This window comes from Loxodonta africana, chromosome 12 (genome assembly GCF_030014295.1).
Source record: "Loxodonta africana isolate mLoxAfr1 chromosome 12, mLoxAfr1.hap2, whole genome shotgun sequence".
Lineage (NCBI taxonomy): Eukaryota > Metazoa > Chordata > Mammalia > Proboscidea > Elephantidae > Loxodonta > Loxodonta africana.
The window spans coordinates 18,944,157-18,964,144 of record NC_087353.1 but is presented as its reverse complement, the minus strand read 5'-3'; the positions used below and the strand labels follow the sequence as shown (position 1 = coordinate 18,964,144).

General features: G+C 41.0%; 3 protein-coding genes across 11 annotated transcripts in view; 1 reads left to right on the top strand and 2 right to left on the bottom strand.

Annotated features, from left to right (window-relative positions):
- Nucleotides 1-4,479, bottom strand: part of CPSF3 (cleavage and polyadenylation specific factor 3) — a 41,681-nt gene extending 37,202 nt beyond the window's left edge. For both annotated transcript variants that reach the window (XM_064295018.1, XM_064295019.1), the window contains exon 1: nucleotides 4,259-4,479. In XM_064295018.1, the coding sequence (XP_064151088.1) occupies nucleotides 4,259-4,308 (50 nt within the window). In that variant the 5' untranslated portion in view covers nucleotides 4,309-4,479. The remainder of the gene's footprint in view (nucleotides 1-4,258) is intronic.
- Nucleotides 4,480-4,493: 14 nt separating this feature from the next.
- Nucleotides 4,494-19,841, top strand: ITGB1BP1 (integrin subunit beta 1 binding protein 1). Of its 5 annotated transcripts, XR_002786277.2 has the most exons (9): nucleotides 4,494-4,752; nucleotides 8,193-8,302; nucleotides 9,300-9,403; nucleotides 10,537-10,615; nucleotides 12,095-12,231; nucleotides 14,317-14,409; nucleotides 14,942-15,091; nucleotides 15,785-15,997; nucleotides 19,573-19,841. XR_002786277.2 is itself a non-coding variant. In XM_010591900.2 (8 exons), the coding sequence occupies exons 3-8, from the start codon at nucleotides 9,332-9,334 to the stop codon at nucleotides 15,854-15,856; spliced, it is 603 nt and encodes a 200-aa protein (XP_010590202.1). In that variant the 5' UTR covers nucleotides 4,494-4,752; nucleotides 8,193-8,302; nucleotides 9,300-9,331; the 3' UTR covers nucleotides 15,857-16,053. The 5 variants fall into 5 exon arrangements, 4 of the variants coding, with proteins under 4 accessions (XP_010590202.1, XP_003411925.1, XP_010590201.1 ...); XM_010591900.2 differs by lacking the exon at nucleotides 19,573-19,841 and having other exon boundaries at nucleotides 15,785-16,053; XM_003411877.4 differs by lacking the exons at nucleotides 4,494-4,752; nucleotides 19,573-19,841 and adding an exon at nucleotides 4,811-4,875 and having other exon boundaries at nucleotides 15,785-16,053.
- The window catches only part of ASAP2 (ArfGAP with SH3 domain, ankyrin repeat and PH domain 2), a 222,061-nt gene continuing 219,001 nt past the window's right edge, over nucleotides 16,929-19,988 (bottom strand). For all 4 annotated transcript variants that reach the window (XM_064295011.1, XM_064295012.1, XM_023550578.2 and 1 more), the window contains one exon: nucleotides 16,929-19,389. In XM_064295011.1, coding sequence (XP_064151081.1) covers nucleotides 19,315-19,389 — 75 coding nt within the window. In that variant the 3' untranslated portion in view covers nucleotides 16,929-19,314. The remainder of the gene's footprint in view (nucleotides 19,390-19,988) is intronic.

Below are 19,988 nucleotides of genomic sequence, written 5' to 3'. Positions count from 1 at the left end.
CAATATATTTTATACAAAATACTTAAAATGATTTTCCACTCTCCTTAAATTAATAAAATAGATGTAACTTTCAATTACCACAAGGTGTACTTTAAGCTAAAGTTTATCTTTTTCACGTTCCTCACCTTCTTTGATGCCTCTTTCCCATCATTCTAGCCCACGACTCACTCCTTCAGCATTAAGCCAGGCATTGTTATTAAGGCCTAGGACACAGAAAGCCCTAATACACAGATACTAACCACAAGGAACTCATAACCTACTAGGAGGTAGACAAGAAACACATCTATCTCTAAACCTAGATCCTACCTCAGGGTGGACTGTTGATAAAGAAAATCAAACTACCACAGATAGGGGCTTCCATGAATTCCTGGCCTGCAACTTTAACTAGTCCTCTATGCTGCCTAGCCACCCTCCTAAGTGTCTATAGCTCAGCTTTCTCTTCTAGTTTCCGTAGTAACTATTTCAAACTTTCTCCCTTTTCCTCAATTTCCCAACACTCTATCCTCTTCTTCACTTCAGGCATGGGCTTTCATCTGCATCAGAAAAAAATATATGGCTCCTTGTCAATTTCCTCAACTTCACTTGCCAACCCACTCACATCTTTGTCTATTTCTCCTGTAACAACAGAACAGACCTGTTTCTAAGACTAATCTTTACACTACTGTTCTATACTCTATACACTCCCTCTGCCTGAGGAACTGAACACTGCTGTATCATATCAGCTCTTTATCATCAGGATTTAAACATGCCAGTCATTCTCATCCCCAAATTAAAGTCCCTTAATTCTATTCTCCTTTAGTTTCTACCTTATCATCCCCAGATTATTCTTCTGAATTCTACACCTCTAATTTTTTTTTTTAATACACAGTTACAAGCCCCTAGGCGGCACAAACGGTTAAGTGCTCAACTATTAACCTAAGGCTGGTGGCTGGTACCCATCCAGAGGCACCTTGGAAGACGGGCCTGGCGATCTACTTCCGAAAGGTCACAGCCTTGAAAACCCAATGGAGTAGTTCTACTCAGCACACACAGGGTCACCAAGAGCTGTAATCAACTCAGTGGCAACTAACAACACACAGCTCATGTTTAGGTATCTCTACTTGGATATCTCAAAGGCACCTTATATTCCATATGCCAAACTAGTCTTTACCTCAAACTCCTGGCATTGCTTTTTCTGCCTAGAACGCTCTGCCCTCAAAACAGACATGATTTGTTCCTTTGTGTCACTGGGGTCTCAGTTTACTATCACCTCACAGAGACCATCTTTTATCTACCCCCTCTACTTTGCCCTTTACACCAAGCCACACACTCTTTTCATAACACATAACTACAGGAAGTTATACATCTAATCATTTATGGCTTGTTTCTCACTAAAATGAAAGGTCCTCAAGAAGAGAAACACTGTCTCGTTCACTGCTATATCATGAGAGCTTAGAACAGTGCCTGGCACGTAGCAAATGCCAAGAAATATTTACTGAATGAATAAAAACTCCCAAATTATGAGCCTTGAGAACATTGTGCTAAGTGAAAGAAGCCGAACACAAAAGGCTGCATACTGAATGACTCCATTTACATGACATAGTCAGGAGAGCAAATCTAGAGACAGAAGGTAGGTTCATGGTTGCCTAGGGCTGGGGAGGCTGGAGGGAATGGGGAGTGACTACCAATGGGTACAGGGTTTCTTTTTGAGTGAAGAAAATGTTCTGGAATTAGATAGCGCTGACGGTTAGGCAACTCTGTGAGTATACTAAAAAGCACTGAATTGTACACTTTAAATGGGTTAATTGTGTGCATGTGAATTATAGCTTAACAAAGCTGAATCAGTAATACATTAAACTCTCAAATCTGCTCTAGACCTGCCCCATCTCGTGCACTTAATCTGAGTCGTCCTAACAGTCCCGTGCTCTGCTTTCCCTTGTCAAAACATCCAACCAGTTACAAAGTCCTCAAGATTTTACTTTCTTACTCTCAAACTGATTTCTTTCCAAACCATTGCCACTCATTTTACCCATACCAAGCTCTCGTTGCTTACCATTTGGATTATTTCCATTACATTCTACTGGATTCCCAGTCTGTTTTCCTCCACTTAATTGACCCTCCTATTCATCTGCTATAATGATGCAAAGAATGATTTTCCTAAATCATGATGCTAACCATATACCATGCCTGCTTAAGATCCTTCCTTGGCTCCCTAAAACTAACATGATCAAGGCCCGAACTCCTTCATATGTTTACAAGGGCCTTCTTAAGCTGCACCTGATTGCCTCTTGCCTCATCTGCTAACCTATTAGCCACAGCCATGAAGCCATTCTCATGTTCACACATGCCACCTCCTCTGCCTAAAACATCCTTGCCCCTACAATATATTTATCTTTAATTCCTACTCATTCCTTAGGACTCAGCTCACGCATACCTTCCAGAACACACAATATATCTTTCTCTTCTCAACCCGTGTTAAAACCTCTTCCATAGTCTCATGGCACTCAGTGCAATGCCTACGTGAATTATTATAATAAACCTATCGCCGTCGACTCAATTCTGACTCATAGCGACCCTGCTTTATAATAACCAACCAAAGCCAAACCCACTGTTGTCGAGGGGATTCTGACTCATTGTAACCCTATGGGACAGAAAAGTGCCCCACAGATTTCTAAGGAGACGCTGTTAGATTTGAACTGCTGACCTTTTGGTTAGCAGATGAGGTCTCAACCACTGCACTACCAAGGCTCCTATATTATAATAAATCAAAAAACCCACTGCTGTCGAGTCAATTCTGACTCATAGTGACCCTATAGTACAGGGCAGGACTGGCCCATAGGGTTTCTAAGGAGCGCCTGGTGGATTCGAACTGCCAACCTTTTGGTTAGCAGCCATAAATAGCTCTTAACCATTACACCACCAGTGTTTCCTATAATGGCTCCCATTTACTGAGCACCTGCAATGATCTTTACTCCTTACAAGAAGGGCTGTTGCATTATTCCTATACAAGGAAACTGGGGTTCAGTAAGGATGCCCTATTAAGTGGTAAAGTACAGAATGAATTACAGGTCTGACTCCAAAGTGATGGTCTCCCATTATTCCAAACTGTTTCTCTAGTACTTTTTCCTCTGCAGTGCAATTCCTCCCAAAAGGATCAGTTCAATTAGCTCAGCCCTCTGTCTTATTTGTAACCCCTGTGGCTAGTGCCGTGCTTGCCATCTAAGTGCTGAGTGTTTGCTGTATACACGAAGAGATGACAGGTGTGAACTACAGAGTGGGACACTTGTGTTATGTCCTCAGTTGGCGCGCAATGAATGTATAAGACATCTCTTTTGAAAAATGCGCAGAAGAATGTGATACTAACACCTAACAATAAACACATGCTTGTGGATGTGAGGAAACCCTGGTGGCATAGTGGTTAAGTGCTACAGCTGCTAATCAAAGGGTCGGCAGTTCAAATCCGCCAGATGTTCCTTGGAAACTCTATGGGGCAGCTCTCTGTCCTATAGGGTCGCTATGAGTTGGAATCGACTCGACCGCACTGGGTTTGGTTTGTTTTTTTGTGGATGTGACTTGCTCATCTCCATGAATACGCTTCCCACATTTATATCTCCCCGTTCAGCGGCACTGCAGACCTTTACAGTGCTACTCTGGCAGAAAGCCTTCACCCGTGAACGAACAGCCGTCCTTACGGACCATCAACAGCTGAGTTTTCTCCTTTACAGCTCTGCAACTTTCTACCTTCCTTATTCCGCTAAAGTGCTGAGCTCAGAACATCGAAACTCACAAAAATTCTCTAATTTATTTCCTCTTTTTCACATCTTGGCACATGTCAAGTCCTGGAAGCAATACAAGACAGATGTAGCCTTTCCCCGCACTGTTATAGGCTCATCTCATCCCGTCCGGCAATCAGCATCACCGCTTCCCTGAAGGATGGCTCTGATGTGCCAAGTTCCGCGTTTGTGCTAACTGACAACACTCTTTTGGCTTATGTGAAAGTGCCTAACGGCCCCGAAGACCTTTTTTTCCAACGTCAACACACCTTCCCCTCAGTTAAAAAAAAAAAAAAAGCAAAATCCCACTCAACCTGACAGGCCCCTTCCAACCAGTAGTTCTCCAAACCCCTTCAGCCTGAGAGGCCTAGCCCGTAACTGCGACCCAAAGGCTGAACGCTCAGGCATGTTGGAGAGAGGCGGCTGACGAGGCCAACCACCCCGGCTACTCCTCCTCGCCTCTCACACAGCCTGGGCCTTCCTTCCCTCCCTCGCTGGTCCCTTACAGGGGTCGGATCAGCAGCTGGTCACTCTCCTCAGCAGGGATTGCAGACATCTCGGGACTCTGAGGGAGAAGCCGGGATGAAAAACAGGCTGCCGGAGTCTTTTTAAATTGGAACCATAACCAGCCGGCACCGAAAGAACTCCGTCCACCAAGAGCACAATTTCCGGCGCTCGGGCGCCCGTGGAGCTAGGCTCCTCCCTTCTACTTCCGGCTGGAGAACCTGGTTTGCGAGGTTCCGCGCCACCACGGAGTCAGGAAACAGTGAGCAGGCAGGCAGCACTGCGCCTGCTCGTAATCTCAGGCCGTGTAAAGCAGGCGGGAAAGGAAGGCTGAAAAAGCTGGCGCTGGAATTCAAACAGGAATATCTGTCACCCGCGCCGGCTGCTATAGCGGTCTGACTCTGATCCGAGCCCAAAGCGCCTCCAGGAATGGGCGAGCGGCTGAGTCCTCGCCCCACCCAGGGATGAGCGCGCGCCCCCTGCAGGCGGCTCGAGGGTGAGTGACCGGGAACCGAGTCTCCTAGGGCGGCGCCGGGCGGGGTGAGCCAGCGATTGGGACTGATGGGGTGGGGCTGCGAGGACAGCCAGCGTTCTTCAGCGTGGCTTCGAGGGCGGCCGGGTAGGAACGGGGGGACCCAGAGGTGCGGGTGGCGGACGCAGGGTGCGGGCGGCTTTGAGGTCGAAGAGTGGGGACCCTTGCGGGGGAAGGAGGGCATGCGTCTGCTGGCGCCAGCGGTGAGGTGTGGAGCAAACGTCCGAGTGCCTGGCTTCTGTTCCCTCCTTGCCACTGTCTGGCTCTGCGACAGGAAAGCCTGAGACGGTAGGTGATCGTGTCTGAATTTGTCCTGGCAGATAAGAGCAACGTGGAATGGAAGCATCTCTAACTGCGAAGTTGTCTTCCTGTGTGTCAGGATCTGCCTTTTCTTGCCCTTTGGGAGGAAGGTGAAGAGATCAAGAGCACTTATTTTTGTACTTGCTCTTATTAGTTTCTCCACCGCTTCAGCTGCCGTCTCTCGCTGCATGAGGGACTCGGTCTGTCTTGTTTACTGTCCTATCTTCAGCAGCCAGCGAGTGGCAGGCACTCCATAACGGAGTGGTAGCTGGAAAGAGCTTTGGAGCCAAGTCTAGGTTCAAAACTTGGCAGCATCGATTATTAGCCTGGTGACCTCGTCCAGTCGCTTAAATCTCTTGGAATTTTGGTTTCCTCATTTGAAAGGGGCTGAAATACAACAACTTTGCTGGTTAGTGGTGAGGGTTGGAGATAATATACAGCACCTAGCAATGTGCAGGGCTCAAGGTAGGTGCTCAGTAAGTGACAATTGTTATATGGGTGTTCTCGGGTTGGTTAAACATGTCCTCTCAGGCTGTGCTAGGCATTGGGGATACAGAGGATGAATAACCTAGTCCCTGCCTTTGAGAAGCTTACAGTGTAGAGAGTCAGTTATAAGTAGACAGTGTCACTGTGTACTGCTGTCAAGTCGATTCCAGCGCAAAGTGACCCTCTATGACAGAGTAGAACTGCCCCATAGGGTTTCTAAGGCTGTGATATTCACGGAAGCAGACTGCCACATCTTCCTCCCTTGGAGTGGCTGGGGGTTCAAACTGCCGACCTTCTGGTTAGCAGCCTAATGCTTAACCATTGTGCCACCAGGGCTCCTTTCATAAGTAGACAGTAGCAGATTATAATGCTATGATGGAGGTGTACACAAAGGCTATAGAGGAGGAATCCAGTAGCCCAACCTGGAGGTCCAAGGAAGACTTTCTAATGAGTCTCAAATGAAAGATGAATAAGAGTTAGCCAAGTGAATAAAAGGTGGAAGGGCGCTCCAGGCAGAGGGATTCGGAGGAGCAGAGGGTGGAAACATGGAACATAGTGTGTTCTGAGAGTCACAAGCAGTTTCATGTTCCTTAGAGATTGAAGTTTGAAGGAGGTTGTTATGGAAGATGTGGCTGGAAAGGTAGCGAGGGGCCTTGTATGTTACGGTGAAGAGCCTTGACTTCAGTCTAACTTTGGGAAGCCATTTAAGATCTTAAACAGGTTAGTGACATCAGATTTGTGTTTTAAATAAATCATTTTGTAGTGTGGTGGTAGATTTAAAGGTGGCAAGGATTCTAAGTTAGAACAAGGTCCCTCATCCATACTGTTTCTTCAGAGGGTTTGTGAATTTCTTAAATTGTATGCGAAACTTTGTGCATGTATGCATTTTAATGGGTTGAGGATCTTTCACTTTCATCAGATACTAAAAAAAAAAAAAATAGTTACATAGAGCAATAGTCTGCTGATGGTGAGGACCCAATATGGGGCACTGTTAGAGAGACGGAGTAGGGAACTAGTTAAGTGGTATATTCAGTGGGCCTTAGTGCTTGCCTGGATGTGGGGACTGAAGGACAGGGAGGGGCCTAGAGGACTCCCAGTTTCTAGCTTGCAAATGATGTAATTTCCTGAAAGCAACAGTGTAGGAGAGAAGCATCTGGAGGGGAAGCTGATGAGTGCAGTGTTAGGTATTTTTGCATTTAACCAGCCTGTGGAACATCCAGGAAACCCTGGTGGTGTAGTGGTTAAGTGCTTGGCTGCTAACCAAAAGGTTGAGAGTTTGAATCCACCAGGTGGTCCTTGGAAACTCTATGGGGCAGCTCTCTTCTGTTCTATAGGGTCGCTAGGAGTTGGAATCAACTCTACAGCAACAGGTATGGGTGGAACATCCAAGTGACAGTGAGTCTCATTGGACTCATTTTTATTCAGGAATAATTTAGAGACAAGAGTGATTTGCATAAGAACTTGCATCAAAATATGGCAGATATCAAAGAATTAATAAATGCTTTTTTTTTTTAAAGCTTCTGAACTGATTAAAAAGAAAGGCAGTGTTCGGTGGATTTGAGGAGGTACTTTAGGACTCCGCTAACAGTAGAACCCTATTTTATTTTTAAACCATATTTGAAATTCCTATAAATATATATTTATATAGTGTGCTTAAATCTGTTATACCGACCTTTTAACACACTAGAGACTACTAACATATTACTTTATGCTACTGGGTTAACCCAGTTTTGGGTAATCTTGTAATAAGGCTCTCCTGCCTCCTCTCTTTTTTTGAAAAGTATTCTGTGATGACAAGGTTAACATTTGCAACAATTTATCTGCAACAGCCTTCTAACCATAGGCCCTTTTTTTATTCTTGTCCTCTGCAGTTAGTTCTCCACCCAGCAGCCAGAGTCCTCTTGCTGAAACAGAAATCTAATCGTGTCATCTGACTGCTAAAAAGCCTCCTGTTAAACCCAAACATTTACTGTGGTCTACAAGACCTTCTGTGATCTGGCCCCTGCCTATCTTTCTCCTCATCTGTCATTCTCCCTCTTCATCCAGCTCTAGCCATATTGACCTTTTACTGTTTCTTGCGTCAAGCTTGTTCCTCAAGACCCTTATACTTGCTGTGCCCTCTATCTGAAATGCTTTTCCTCCACACCTACTACTGACCTCATGTTGTTCAGTCTCCACAGCTGTCACCTGAGAGCGTCTTTTTCTATCTAAAATGCTCACCTCTTCCTTTAATCAGTATGTATTGTCTTAGCTTGCTTCAGTTTTTCTCATAGCAACCACTGTTTCTTAATAATATGTTTTTCTCATTGGTCTCTTTATTCCCTCTAAAATAGAAGCTCCATGAGGTGAGGTGCTTTGTCTGTCTTTGTATTCCCAGCTGATATATCCCCAGTACCTAGTAGGTGCTCACTGACTACTCAGGAATGAATGAATAAGTGAATCAAGTTTTCTTGCTAAAAGAACATGGACTCAGGAGTCGGACTTGGGTAATAGCCCAATGTCATACCTAGTAAGTGGACTTAGAGTAGGGTCTTCAAATACAGTGGGAGAAGCTTTCAATTGAAGTGAGGACATTCATTGACTGCCTCATGATTTACTCATTCTTTTTCCTTCATCAGGTGCATGGTTTTACCCAAAAGAAGTGACCATGTCAGAATGAAAGGAGGCTGTCTGTGTAGACTGCTGTCTGTGGAAATTTGAAGACAATAAAACAGTAGCAGATTCCATAGTAGGCCAATTACTTTGTTCCCTTTGTAGAATTCAATTTTTGGTAAAATTTGTTAGGCTGTCGTATTCATAAATCCTCTTGAAAGATGGGCCATGATTCCCTCATCTATAAAATGCAGATTATAGTCTACTTTCTGTAAATCCTTGAGAGTAGGGGCTTAGAGCCCCTAGGACAGTATGTGGTACATGGTAGACCCTTACAAGATATCTGTGTGTCAAATAAATACATCACAGGGTTGCTGTTAGGATAAAATGAGAAAACATATTTGAAAGTACTTTGAAATATGCAGGTTAGTTAATAATAGTTTTCTCAGCAAAATACATTCACTCCTATGAAATGGACAAAGATAAAGCTTATTAATGCTTCCAAGGCATTAAATATTAATTTTTAAAAATGCTATATGAAATTGACTCTGGGAAACGTAACATCACCTCCTTACCTGGCCCATTTCAGTGGGGAGGTGAGAAGCTATCACCTGAGAATGTTTTTATGTCATTTTACATTAAGATTTTTCAGGACTTTAAGAAAAATGCACATTTCTGAGAAGTAGGTATGTATGTCTTCTGTTCTTAGCCCTACCAATTACAGAGTATGAAACTGAGACAGTAACTTAATCCCAATATTTTGGTGGCAAACTGGTTATTGTATCACATATTTTGTTTTAACCTTGAATTGATTAAAGAGAAATCAGGCACTCGAATATTCTGAAAACTAGATGACATGTGTATAACTTCTGAGAGAGGTGCTTTTCATACTTCTAGATATGACAGGTAGTTTTCTGCCATTTTGGTTTACTGGTTTCCCTTTTTGTGATTTAAAAAGACAATGAAAAAGGACAGTATCCAAGTTTTGTGGTCAATGGAAAATATTTATGTTGTAAGTAAAAGGAATATACTTGTGCAACTGAAAGGAATGAGTGATTTTTAAACTTAATACACATAAGGTGATTTAAAGTTGCTTTTCTTGATACAACTGTAACCAACATTTGTTTTTTCAGGGGAGCTTCTTTGAATCAAGCTATGCTGAAAAATGTTTCGGAAAGGCAAAAAACGACACAGTAGTAGCAGTTCCCAAAGTAGTGAAATCAGTACTAAGAGCAAGGTAGGGGAATGGAATGGACTCATAGAGCCCTGAGACTTTGGTTTCTTCTAACTGATTCTGCGTAGAGGATACTAACCAGGGGCAGACAGACCACCTGCTATCTTCCAACTAGGTGTGTTTTAACATTCAATTTTGTGCTACAGACACATTCTATAATTGGTTTAATTTTGTTTTGTTTTGGTAGAGTTTCTGAAATTCTTAAAGACACTAAACTAAAATGGACACAACCTATGAATTATTTCATTGTAACATACACTGATTTCTTAAAAATTCTTTAAATGCTACAAATTGCAGGCAATTAAGGAGCTGGATCTCTTGAATTCCAGGGTTTGGTGGCATGCATGACTATAATTCTATTTGCTTAACAGCAAACTTGGCAAATGCCTGCATTCTAGAGAGTTTCTGAATGTTGTTTGACAGTATGCATGGATCTAATTTATACAAAACAAACCTTTGTAGATCTAGTCAACAGGCCACTTTGGTGTCCTGTTCAAAGATTAGAGTGAAAGAGTATGAAGATGATAGCTGAATTACATCTAAGTTATGTCTGGTCTGCCAGTTAGCCTGTGTATAACTTCCATGTGCCAGATACTAGTCGGAATACAATTGCAGAAGCCCTGGATTCGGCACTGGGAGACCTACATTTGAGATCTGAGGCATTTACTAGATGTGACCTTAGATAAATTGCTTAACCTCTCTGGTCTGTTTCCTCATTTCTAAAACAAGGATAATATTTCCTGCCTGCTCCCTGCACTGGTGGGTGGGTGGGTGGGTGTGTGTGTGTGTGTGTTAAGTGGAAATAATATGAAACCAAGGTATAGATTTTCACATTAACATAAACAGAAGGTATCTTTGAAGGACATAGAGTAATGGCTTTGATTTTATCTAATTTTTTTTAAAAAGTATCCAATATTGTTTATGGAAAGAGCAGTTATGGAAAGAGCAGTTTTGATGATGTATTTTTTGAAGTTTGCAATAGTATTTGTCTTTAGAAAAATGTGTTAGTCGATCCACTTCAATAACTACCACAATTTTTTGTGTGTCTGTTTAACTATAATAAAAAGTAATTTGAATGTGTTTGGTAGAGTCCTTGGGAGGCGACAGTGTTAATACTGAGGTTTTCTGTTTCTCAGTCTGTAGATTCTAGCCTTGGGGGGCTTTCGCGCTCCAGTACCGTGGCCAGCCTTGACACAGACTCCACCAAAAGCTCAGGTAGGCCAAGGGCTTGGATCCTTTATCACCTAAGGCTCTTAACCTGTGCGGTTTCATCAGTGTAACACAATGGGTTCTTACGTATTTGGGGTTTTCTTCCTCTCCCTTGTCATTTCTGAAGTATTTAGAAATGGACCAAGATTTGGTGGAATGTGGTCGAGGGTGTGGAGTGGTTGGTGAAAGTGACTGTGCTGGAAGTTGGCGAGAACACGTGGGCAAACTTCTCTCCACAGGCCTGAGACTAAAAATGCTTGAAAAACATTGTGTGGCAAAACTTTAGACATTTCAGCAGATGCTACCCTCCACTCCTTAGCTGGTCCTGATGTTACCAAGGTAGCGTATCTTGGTGTATCTCTAGGTAAATGGCTCCTTCATCCATTTATCAGCAAGATACTTGTCCTACTCCCCATAAATAATATAACTCCTTTATTGGTAGCACACCCTCTGCCACACCATTTTTTAAAAAGCTGTTTTGAAACTTGGAAATTTTTAAACATCTATGTACCAAAGGTTCCGACTCATAGTGACCCTGCATAAACCCAAAAACCAAACCTGTTGCCGTCGAGTCGATTCCAACTTACAGTGACCCATATAGCTACCTGAAATTAGTAGCTTTTTGGAAATCAAAAGGCGGCTTCTAACCCAAGCATCATAAATAGCTAGTGGCTAATTGGAAATACACCATATTCATTTTCTTATCTAAAATCCTTTTTCCTTTTCCCTTTAGGATCACTGGATAGTCAGTCTATAACAGGGAAGAGGTAGAACCAGATGGTGTAAAAGAGAATGTTACAACATAAGGTCTATTATCTTTACTTCCAGATGCCTCTAAAATATTAAAAAGCTGGGCATCCTTTTGTTAAATAAATATAACCTGAATGTAATCATATAATGTTCCTTTAATATGGTAGATATCAGAAATGCTTTGTGGTAATGTCTATAATGGCTCGATTTTATAGCATACACAGTTTTTCAACCTGTTGCTCTCTGTTAGGGGACTTCCTGTCTGGTGTTATTCCATCTATATTAAAAAAATTTTTTTTTTTTCCTGACTGAATGGTAGAGGAAGACCAGGCTTCCTGAATCAGGAAAGAAATTTAAAAGTTAACATGGTAAAGAGGGAGAGGAAACAAAAGAAATAAGAAAATATCATTATGCATTATGAAGGTACTGAATCATTTAGTTGACGTTTTATTTTTCCTGCCTGTTCTGAAACGAAGAATATTAATACTTAATTCATTCCCATTGAGATTTTTATACATTCAGTATACATTCATTATGAATCACTGGAGAAAAAGGTTGGTGAAATTTTAAGGTCTTTTCCATTCCATCAAAAACTTCTGTATTTTTTATATTTTTATTAAAGGTTAAGTTCTAATGATACAATCTGTTTCTTATTTGAGAAGAGACTGAGAAAGGAACGGTAATGCAAGTATTTCCTTTGAAACCTTACTGTTACAATGTTTCTTTTAACTTCAGGACAAAGCAACAGTAACTCAGATACCTGTGCAGAATTTCGAATAAAATATGTTGGTGCCATTGAGAAGCTGAAACTCCCTGAGGGAAAAAGTTTGGAAGGGCCACTAGACCTGATAAATTATATAGATGTTGCTCAGGTAAAAGAAAAGAAAAGAAAAAAAAAATTCAAAGCCTCTGGTTATAAGATTCTCAACAGTAAGCTCATGCCTTTGGAGGGAGAAAGATGTTCACTGTTCCAGGCCCACTGGATGGCACCCTTCTCCATCTTCCCGAAGACACGGCTCCAGAACTTTTATTACTGTGGTAAATGAGTACTGGGCACTGTGGTGGTGCACGGTCTGAAGGTGCCTTGGAGACTGAGTTGCATAGGATCACAGAGACCACTGTTCCCGCCTTCAAACATAGTACTTTTTTTTTTTTTTTTTTTAACTTTTTAATGGGGTTGTCTGATCTCCTTGTTCAAATGAATTGATGGTGGTGACTGATGACACACAATAGGTTTTCCCTTTAAAATAGTCTTGACAGAAAGACTTCAACTATACAGTAAGTTGCTTCCTGAGTTTCTCGAAGATGAAATTGCATGTCTTTGAATTCATTAACAAATGGACATTACTGCTTTGGGAAGATACCTTCATCTATTTTTAGAGTTTTAGTTACTGTGAAGAATGTAAGGTCTCTTAAATTACAGAGACTGGGTCATGAAATATGTTTCCTTCCCTCATGAAAGCAAAGGAAGTTAATTCTGAGGGACATCTGTGAATCTAGTTTGTCATTTAACAAGGAAGTCTTGGTCAGTCTGTGCTACAAGTAGTATCCCAGTGTTTAGTTTGGAATATAAAGCATTCCAACAGTGTATGAGGAACGGCTCATCGAAGTAAGGAATTGTCCCCAAAGAGTGTTGATAACACTTCCCCTCGAAAAGTACACTAGCATTATTTCCCTTTATAAGGACTGCTAAATTTTTCCTATCACCACAAAATTCTGGCTTGTTAAAATTCCATCACTGACAATAGGGTGTCTTTGTTTTTAAAATGCATTACTATCGTCCATCTTTTGAGTCTCAGAATTGCTTTAAACTGACTGTGAGAAGTGATTGGCAAGAGGTTACAGTAAGAATTAAGGACACAGCTTATTTAATTTCTTTAATGTGGGCACATGGTTCCACAAAAACATTTATAATATGGAACATCTGGTGATTGCCAGAAATATCTTATTTAAGAAAAGACAAATTTGGCGGTATTCTCACTTAGGAGATAAAAACTAGATAATCTGCCAGGGAAACCATCAGGTTTTATCTGCTGTTTTACTTGTTTCCACGTAGCTCAAATTACAGATTACTTTTTTGAAAGCTGAGTAAGCGTCCATCAAGCAGTGCTTGCCTGCCAAAGACCCTGGGGCCTGGGGATAAGCAGACAGACCTAAGACCTGGATAAGATAATAAATGGCTGGGAGAAGAATGGTTCCTATGGCCACATCGCCTTTTATTTTCATGTGCTGACACTACTATAAGCTTGGAGTATTTTTAAATCTAAATAAAGACCTTTATTTTTCTAAGTATTTTAACCTAACCAAAAAACAAACAAAAAAAAACTAAACCCGTTGCCACTGAGTCGATTCCGACTCATAGTGACCCTGTAGGAGAGAGTAGAACTGTCCCATAGGGTTTCCAAGGAGCGGCTGGTGGATTTGAACTGCCTGCTTTTTGGTTAGCAGCTGAGCTCTTAACCACTGCGCTCCACCAAAACCAAAAAACCAAACCTGTTGCTGTCAGGTTGATTCCAACTCATAGCGACCCTATAGACAGGGTAGAACTGCCCCATAGGGTTTCCAAGGAGTGGTTGATAGATTTGAACTGTCAGCCTTTTGGTTAACAGCCTGAGCTCTTAACCACCGCACCACCAGGGCTCGTTAATGTCACCAGGACCTGTAAAAATTATCTCAGTTTGTAATTAGGGTTAACCCCAAGACAAAGGGATAGAAGAATACACGTTAAGTAATGGGATCTGAATTTTGCTCGTTTATGCACTGCAATAAATAAATAAATAAATAAAGGAGGGTAATTTTTCCTTCAGAAATAAATTCTTGCTGGGCTGTTGTGTATCCTACATTCTTTACAGGGTTGGGTTTGTGGTGGCCAGGCACTGAAAGGGACTAGTCAGACTTAAGAATAGAGAGTAATTTCTAATGTCTGTTATGTGTTTCATTTATTTTATGCTTTACAGCAAGATGGGAAGTTGCCTTTTGTGCCTCTGGAGGAGGAATTTATTATGGGAGTTTCCAAGTATGGTATAAAAGTATCAACATCAGATCAATATGTAAGTATGTAATTTATTAAGGAAAAAAAAAATGCATCCTGGGCATCAGGGAGTTCATACCTCTAAGGGCCTGTTTGTAGTTAGGTCTGCTCCTGTTCCCAGAGTGGTTTTGTAAACATTCCTGGCAGCTGGTGTTAAACACGATCTATTTCTTAGGGTGACTAGGGGCTGCCTTTTGTATCTCCTGTGCAGGTAGGGGCTGTGCTGACATCCACGCTGACGACTCCTAATACATGTTCAATTTAGGGCCTGCCACCAGTTAAGAACAGCTGCCAGCTTGGAGGCTGGGCAGAGAGAATGGAGGGAGACTTAAGCTCAACTTCCTCCTCCATTTCTAGAATTTAGGTGTGATTCTGAAGACAAAACGGCCCATAATTGAGCATACCAGAATGTCCCTTTGAGTGAAAAACCTATACAACTATTTTTTGCCAAACACAGACGGGCTATTAAAGCCTCATAGGAAATGTGTTTTAAGAACTGAAGTACATATAAGACGGTCATGACCTTTCTGCATTTTCACTGATTTCTTCAGGATGTTTTGCATAGACATGCTCTGTATTTAATCATCCGGATGGTGTGTTACGATGATGGTCTGGGGGCAGGAAAAAGCTTATTGGCTCTGAAGACCACAGATGCAAGTAATGAAGAATACAGCCTGTGGGTTTACCAGTGCAGCAGTCTGGTGAGATTTTAAGTTACCTTGGTTGGTTTCTTATTGTATCATCAAATAAACTGGCAAAACCCAGTCTATTTTCCAGTCTTTTCAAAGGCTCATGAGATGTTGTCCGTTATATATCTAATACCTGGCATAGTAACAACTAGTGAATACTAGGCCTGGAAGCAGGAAACCCTGGTGGCGTAGTGGTTAAGTGCTATGGCTGCTAACCAAAGAGTCGGCAGTTCGAATCCGCCAGGCACTTCTTGGAAACTATGGGGCAGTTCTACTTTGTCCTATAGGGTCGCTGAGTCGGAATCGACTCGACGGCACTGGGTTTGGTTTTTTGGTTTAGGCCTGGTAGCAGCATTCACTTGTGCCTGTATTTAAAGGTTTAGGGTAAACATGAAGCAGATGAGGGAAAGTGGTGTGTTCCTCCACGGGCTAGGACATTCCTCCTTTTTTCTATATTGTTGTCCTTGTTGTGATAGTCCTTCTCACATGCTAAAGTACCAAGTGGGTTTATTTTAAGGAGAGCAGAAAGGGCCACACATGCAAGGGGACACAGAGTATGTATTCTGCTACCCAAGGCTGGCATGTGTAGTAGGCCTTCCAAAACTGCTGATGTGGAGGCACAGGAGAGGGGTTTCAGAGCCAGATTTATACCTCTGCTGGTCATCACGTCAGATTGTTCTTACTGTATGTTTTCGCACAATGCAGGAACAAGCACAAGCAATTTGTAAAGTTTTATCCACCGCCTTTGACTCTGTCTTAACATCTGAGAAATCTTGAATTCTGCAGTCAAGTGGACGACCACGTCATCTGAAAGTTCATTTGCTTTCTGACCAGTTTCTTTTTTTCAATCTGCAATGCTGAAGTATTGTAGAAATTGGAAGTGACCCCTTGTTCTGGATTTTCTGAAGAAAATGCAAGGTATAAAATATTGATCATTTGTTTTTATATTAAAATGTGTCTTATTCAACAGTGAATTAGCTCTCAATGAAGTTATTTTCTGGGGTTAAAAAAGAAACCTCATTTATCATTTTTATACGCAAGTAAGCTTAACACCTAAATGTAATAAAAATTCACTCAGTGGATTATAAACATTGAGCACTTGTCTGAGGAAGACTAATGTAATCTGTTCTGTACCAGCTTCCCACTGATGCAGCATTATTAGACTTGGAGGTCTGTTGTTAGTTGCTGTCAACTCCGACTCATGGCGAACCCCCGTATGCCGAGTAGAAACGCTCCATAGGGCTTTCAAGGCTGTGACTTTTTGGAAGCAGCTCACTAGGCCTGCTCTCCGAGGTGCCTCTGGGTGGGTTCAAACCACCAGCCTTTCGGCTATCAGTCAAGCACTTACCCATCTGTGCTTGGAGCTCCAGTCAGTCAAAAAGATTCGACTGGGGACCTTTTGGAAAAGTGACACAGCCAACTTAAGACACAAAAAGTAAATTTTTAAAAGTGTGTTGTCAAGATAATGTGTGTAAGCCATAGTTTTTATCTCAGAGTTAAAAGACCCTTCAAAGATTACCACTAACGCTAAAAGTAACTAGTATTTAAAGAATCTTACGTATAGTATACTGCTGCTGCTGTTTGCCACCAAGTTGATTCTGTCTCATAGTGAAAAGAGTAGACATATATGACCAGAGGAGAACTGCCCCGCAGAGTTTCCAAGGCTTCAATCTTTAGAGAGGCAGACTGCCACATCTTTCTCCTACGAAACAGCTTGTGGGTTTGAACCACTGGCCTTTGGGTTAATAGCCAAGTGCTTAACCACTGTGCTACCAGGGCTCTTTGATGTATTTAAGAAGGACCATCTTAATACCTAACACTTTAAAGATAAAATAAAAACAAAACCATGTCCATTTAAAAGTGTTTTTATTTTTTTCCAGTCAAATGACTAGTTAACAAGGAGAGTAAACTTATTAAACGTGCTCTAATTATAAATCACTGCATTGAGGACAATGAAAATAAGGATTGATTTAGGTTATACAATATATACAGTTGCACCGCAACTAGACCAAAGTCATCAAGTGAATGAATTGAATATCATACATCTCCAATAGAGTTCCAAGATGCGTATTATGTCATCCACCCCTTACGGTAACACAGTAACTGCTAGTCTGTGCGCACATTTCTGCGTCATCACCCCCTGAAGTCAGATCTGATGGAAGTGGCATGCAAAATGCCAGAATCTTGCAGCTGAAGTTCATGAAACATAAACTTTAAATATAAATAGATATCTACAATGTTTTTCTCTCTCTTTTTTTTTAATTTGCAAAGAGCAAATACCTAGGAAAGGATATTAGTGGGGAAGTTAATATAATTTCTCTTCTGACAAGAACAATATTAATTACTGCACAATAGCACCACCAAAGTGTAGATTGGAAAAATATTACCTAGATACTCATGTACCCGTGAACCTGATAGACTTGTGGGGGACTGGATTTCAAATGTTGACGTAAATTAGCTTTAATTCCTTGTACGGCTGGCACCAAGAGGTCAAAAGGCTAATTAGAAGATACAGCTGCTGGAGGATTGTGTTAAAACATACCTAAGAAGTGCACTGTGCAAAATACATCTGTTTACTTTGTTAAGTCTATGAATTAAAACTAAATGAAAGGATCAAAACAATGGAAATTAACAATTAGTGAAAAGAGATGTAGTGCTTTTAAACAAAGACTTTAATTACAGATCTAACACCCGGAACTCTGAAAGGCAAAGAGCGAAACTGCCGTACAACATTGTAAAACATTCCAGTTTGTTCTGTCGTCTTTATAATAGAAACAAAATAGTCAATGCAATTAAATAACCAACCAACAACAAAAAAGTCTACACCTACAAGAGTCTTGCGTGGTAAGAACAGGCTGCTTCAATCAAATGTACCATCATAACAACTGCGGTGATAGCACTGTCGCCTCGCTTTCCAAGCCTATACGTAAATTTTTTCCTTTGCTTTTGCTAAAAACCCAAGTCGGCATCATGTCTTTCTCAAAAAGTGCCAAAATTCCCAATATCCCTACCATGGATCTTCCGTTCACAATTACTGGATAGACATATGACAGTCAAGTTCATTAAAAGAATGGATTTTTATTTTACCATGTACAACCTAATTGCCCTCCAGTAGCTTAAGTTTACGAATGACGTGATGAACTTAATACTAAAATTGGGATATTGAAGAGTATTTTATTACTGGGGACCTACAGGTTTCTGAGATGCTCTTGATTACAAATGGACAGATCAAATTTCAGGACAGTGTCACGACCATTCCTGATGGTCCATAAATACGAGACACTAAACCGGGTAAACATCCTCATGTGCTAGAAAGGGAAGGCAGTGGTACATTCAATAGGAAACAGCATGAAGATATGGGAACAGCATGGTCTGCACCACAACATTCTATTTGTGTACAGTTGCTTTCTGTGTGATTAAAGAAGTTCAAGAAGGCAAATTCCAAAACACCTAAAGCATATAACTAGTTTAAAGAACTGTTTTTGCAATCCATCATCCTTAGTTTTTAACCAAATTCGGGAAATGCAGTTTTTATATAACTTCCTGGAACTGAACGAACTGCTGTTACCATATGTTGTAATAAACCAGCAGTAGTTAAGTATGATTGCTCACAATAACAGGTTATACACACATGCAGAATATAATGATAGTTGCAACCTCACAAATTAGAGCTAGAAAGTACAACACTCGTGTAAATTTCCAAGTCGCTTTAAACAAACGTTGGGTGGTTTCAAAGGAATACAGGTCCTTTAAAGGTGAGCTGATGGCATTTTACCTAGAAAGTCCACAGCTGGGTTATGGACTTCGGAAGCAACAGTTTACTGGCTTCCTAAACCAGTAATTGCTCTACAGGTCACTGATTCCAGAATCAGGCCAAGAAAACAGGAAGGATTTATTTCTAATACTCTTAATCTAAACATTTTTTAGGTTTTGCTAATTCTATAGATTCAGGATTTTGATTATGCAGTTAAAATAACTGTTCAGTTCACCTTTTAGGAAATTCAGTTTTTCCTAATAAAAGTTTAGCAATGTTTCATGAGAACCACAAATTATAAAAACAATTCATTTACATATAAAAATTGCCTTTGAGTTTTTAAAACAGACTAGTGGCATCAGAGAACGTGGGCTACAGTACAATACAATTCGTGAAACCAGTTGCCTGGGAAGAGTTGTAGCAGTAATGAAATAGGAACATAAATAACAGCTGTGAAAGAAAGGTTTTGTCCGGTGGCAGTTCAGTCAGCGATAAAGTGCACAAATGATACGGGAAATGCTCCTTTGCGAGTGGGATCTCCATCAATGTGACCAATCTGAAATGAATAAAAGGTCAGGCTGTTAAAAAAAAGGCCAAGTGTTGGAAACGTTGAAGGGTATTATAGCATCTGACTAGACAACAATTCTTCAGAAGAATCTCTTCTGAGAATATTTTGGGTAAAACATGACAACTGTTTTTTCCTTTTTCTTTCAACTCACTTTTCAAATACTGTGTGAAGGCCCTTTTCAGAGAGATGCCTCAGATGTCTGCATGTGAGGATACTCACACCAGCCAGCACGAAGCAGCTGAGTATTAGAAAAGTTTGTGAACTGCATAGTCACAGAAAGTGGCAAAGGTGTGACTTGGCCCTATTTAAATTTAATCAAGCATTTATGGAAAACCCCAATAAATCCATTTATTTTCATTCTGGGTAAATTATATATTGAGTATGATCCCAACAATGTAAAATATGTAGGCAAATAAAGTCTAAAAGAAAACAGCCAAAATGTAAGTGGTGGGCTTCTTTTTTTTCAGGGGGTAGGGAGGGTGAGGTTATAGGCGGCATTTATTTTCTTCTTTATACCTTTCTGTATTTTCCACTTTGTGTACCTACTTTATACAAGTTATTTAATTCTGTTCTCATAGTGGCTGCCT

Coding starts and splice junctions, on each gene's coding strand:
- ITGB1BP1 (XM_010591900.2), top strand. CDS start 9,332: ATGTTTCGGAAAGGCAAAAAACGACACAGTAGTAGCAGTTCCCAAAGT. Junction 12,232..14,316: donor ATTATATAGATGTTGCTCAG/GTAAAAGAAAAG, acceptor TATGCTTTACAG/CAAGATGGGAAGTTGCCTTT. Junction 14,410..14,941: donor TATCAACATCAGATCAATAT/GTAAGTATGTAA, acceptor TGATTTCTTCAG/GATGTTTTGCATAGACATGC.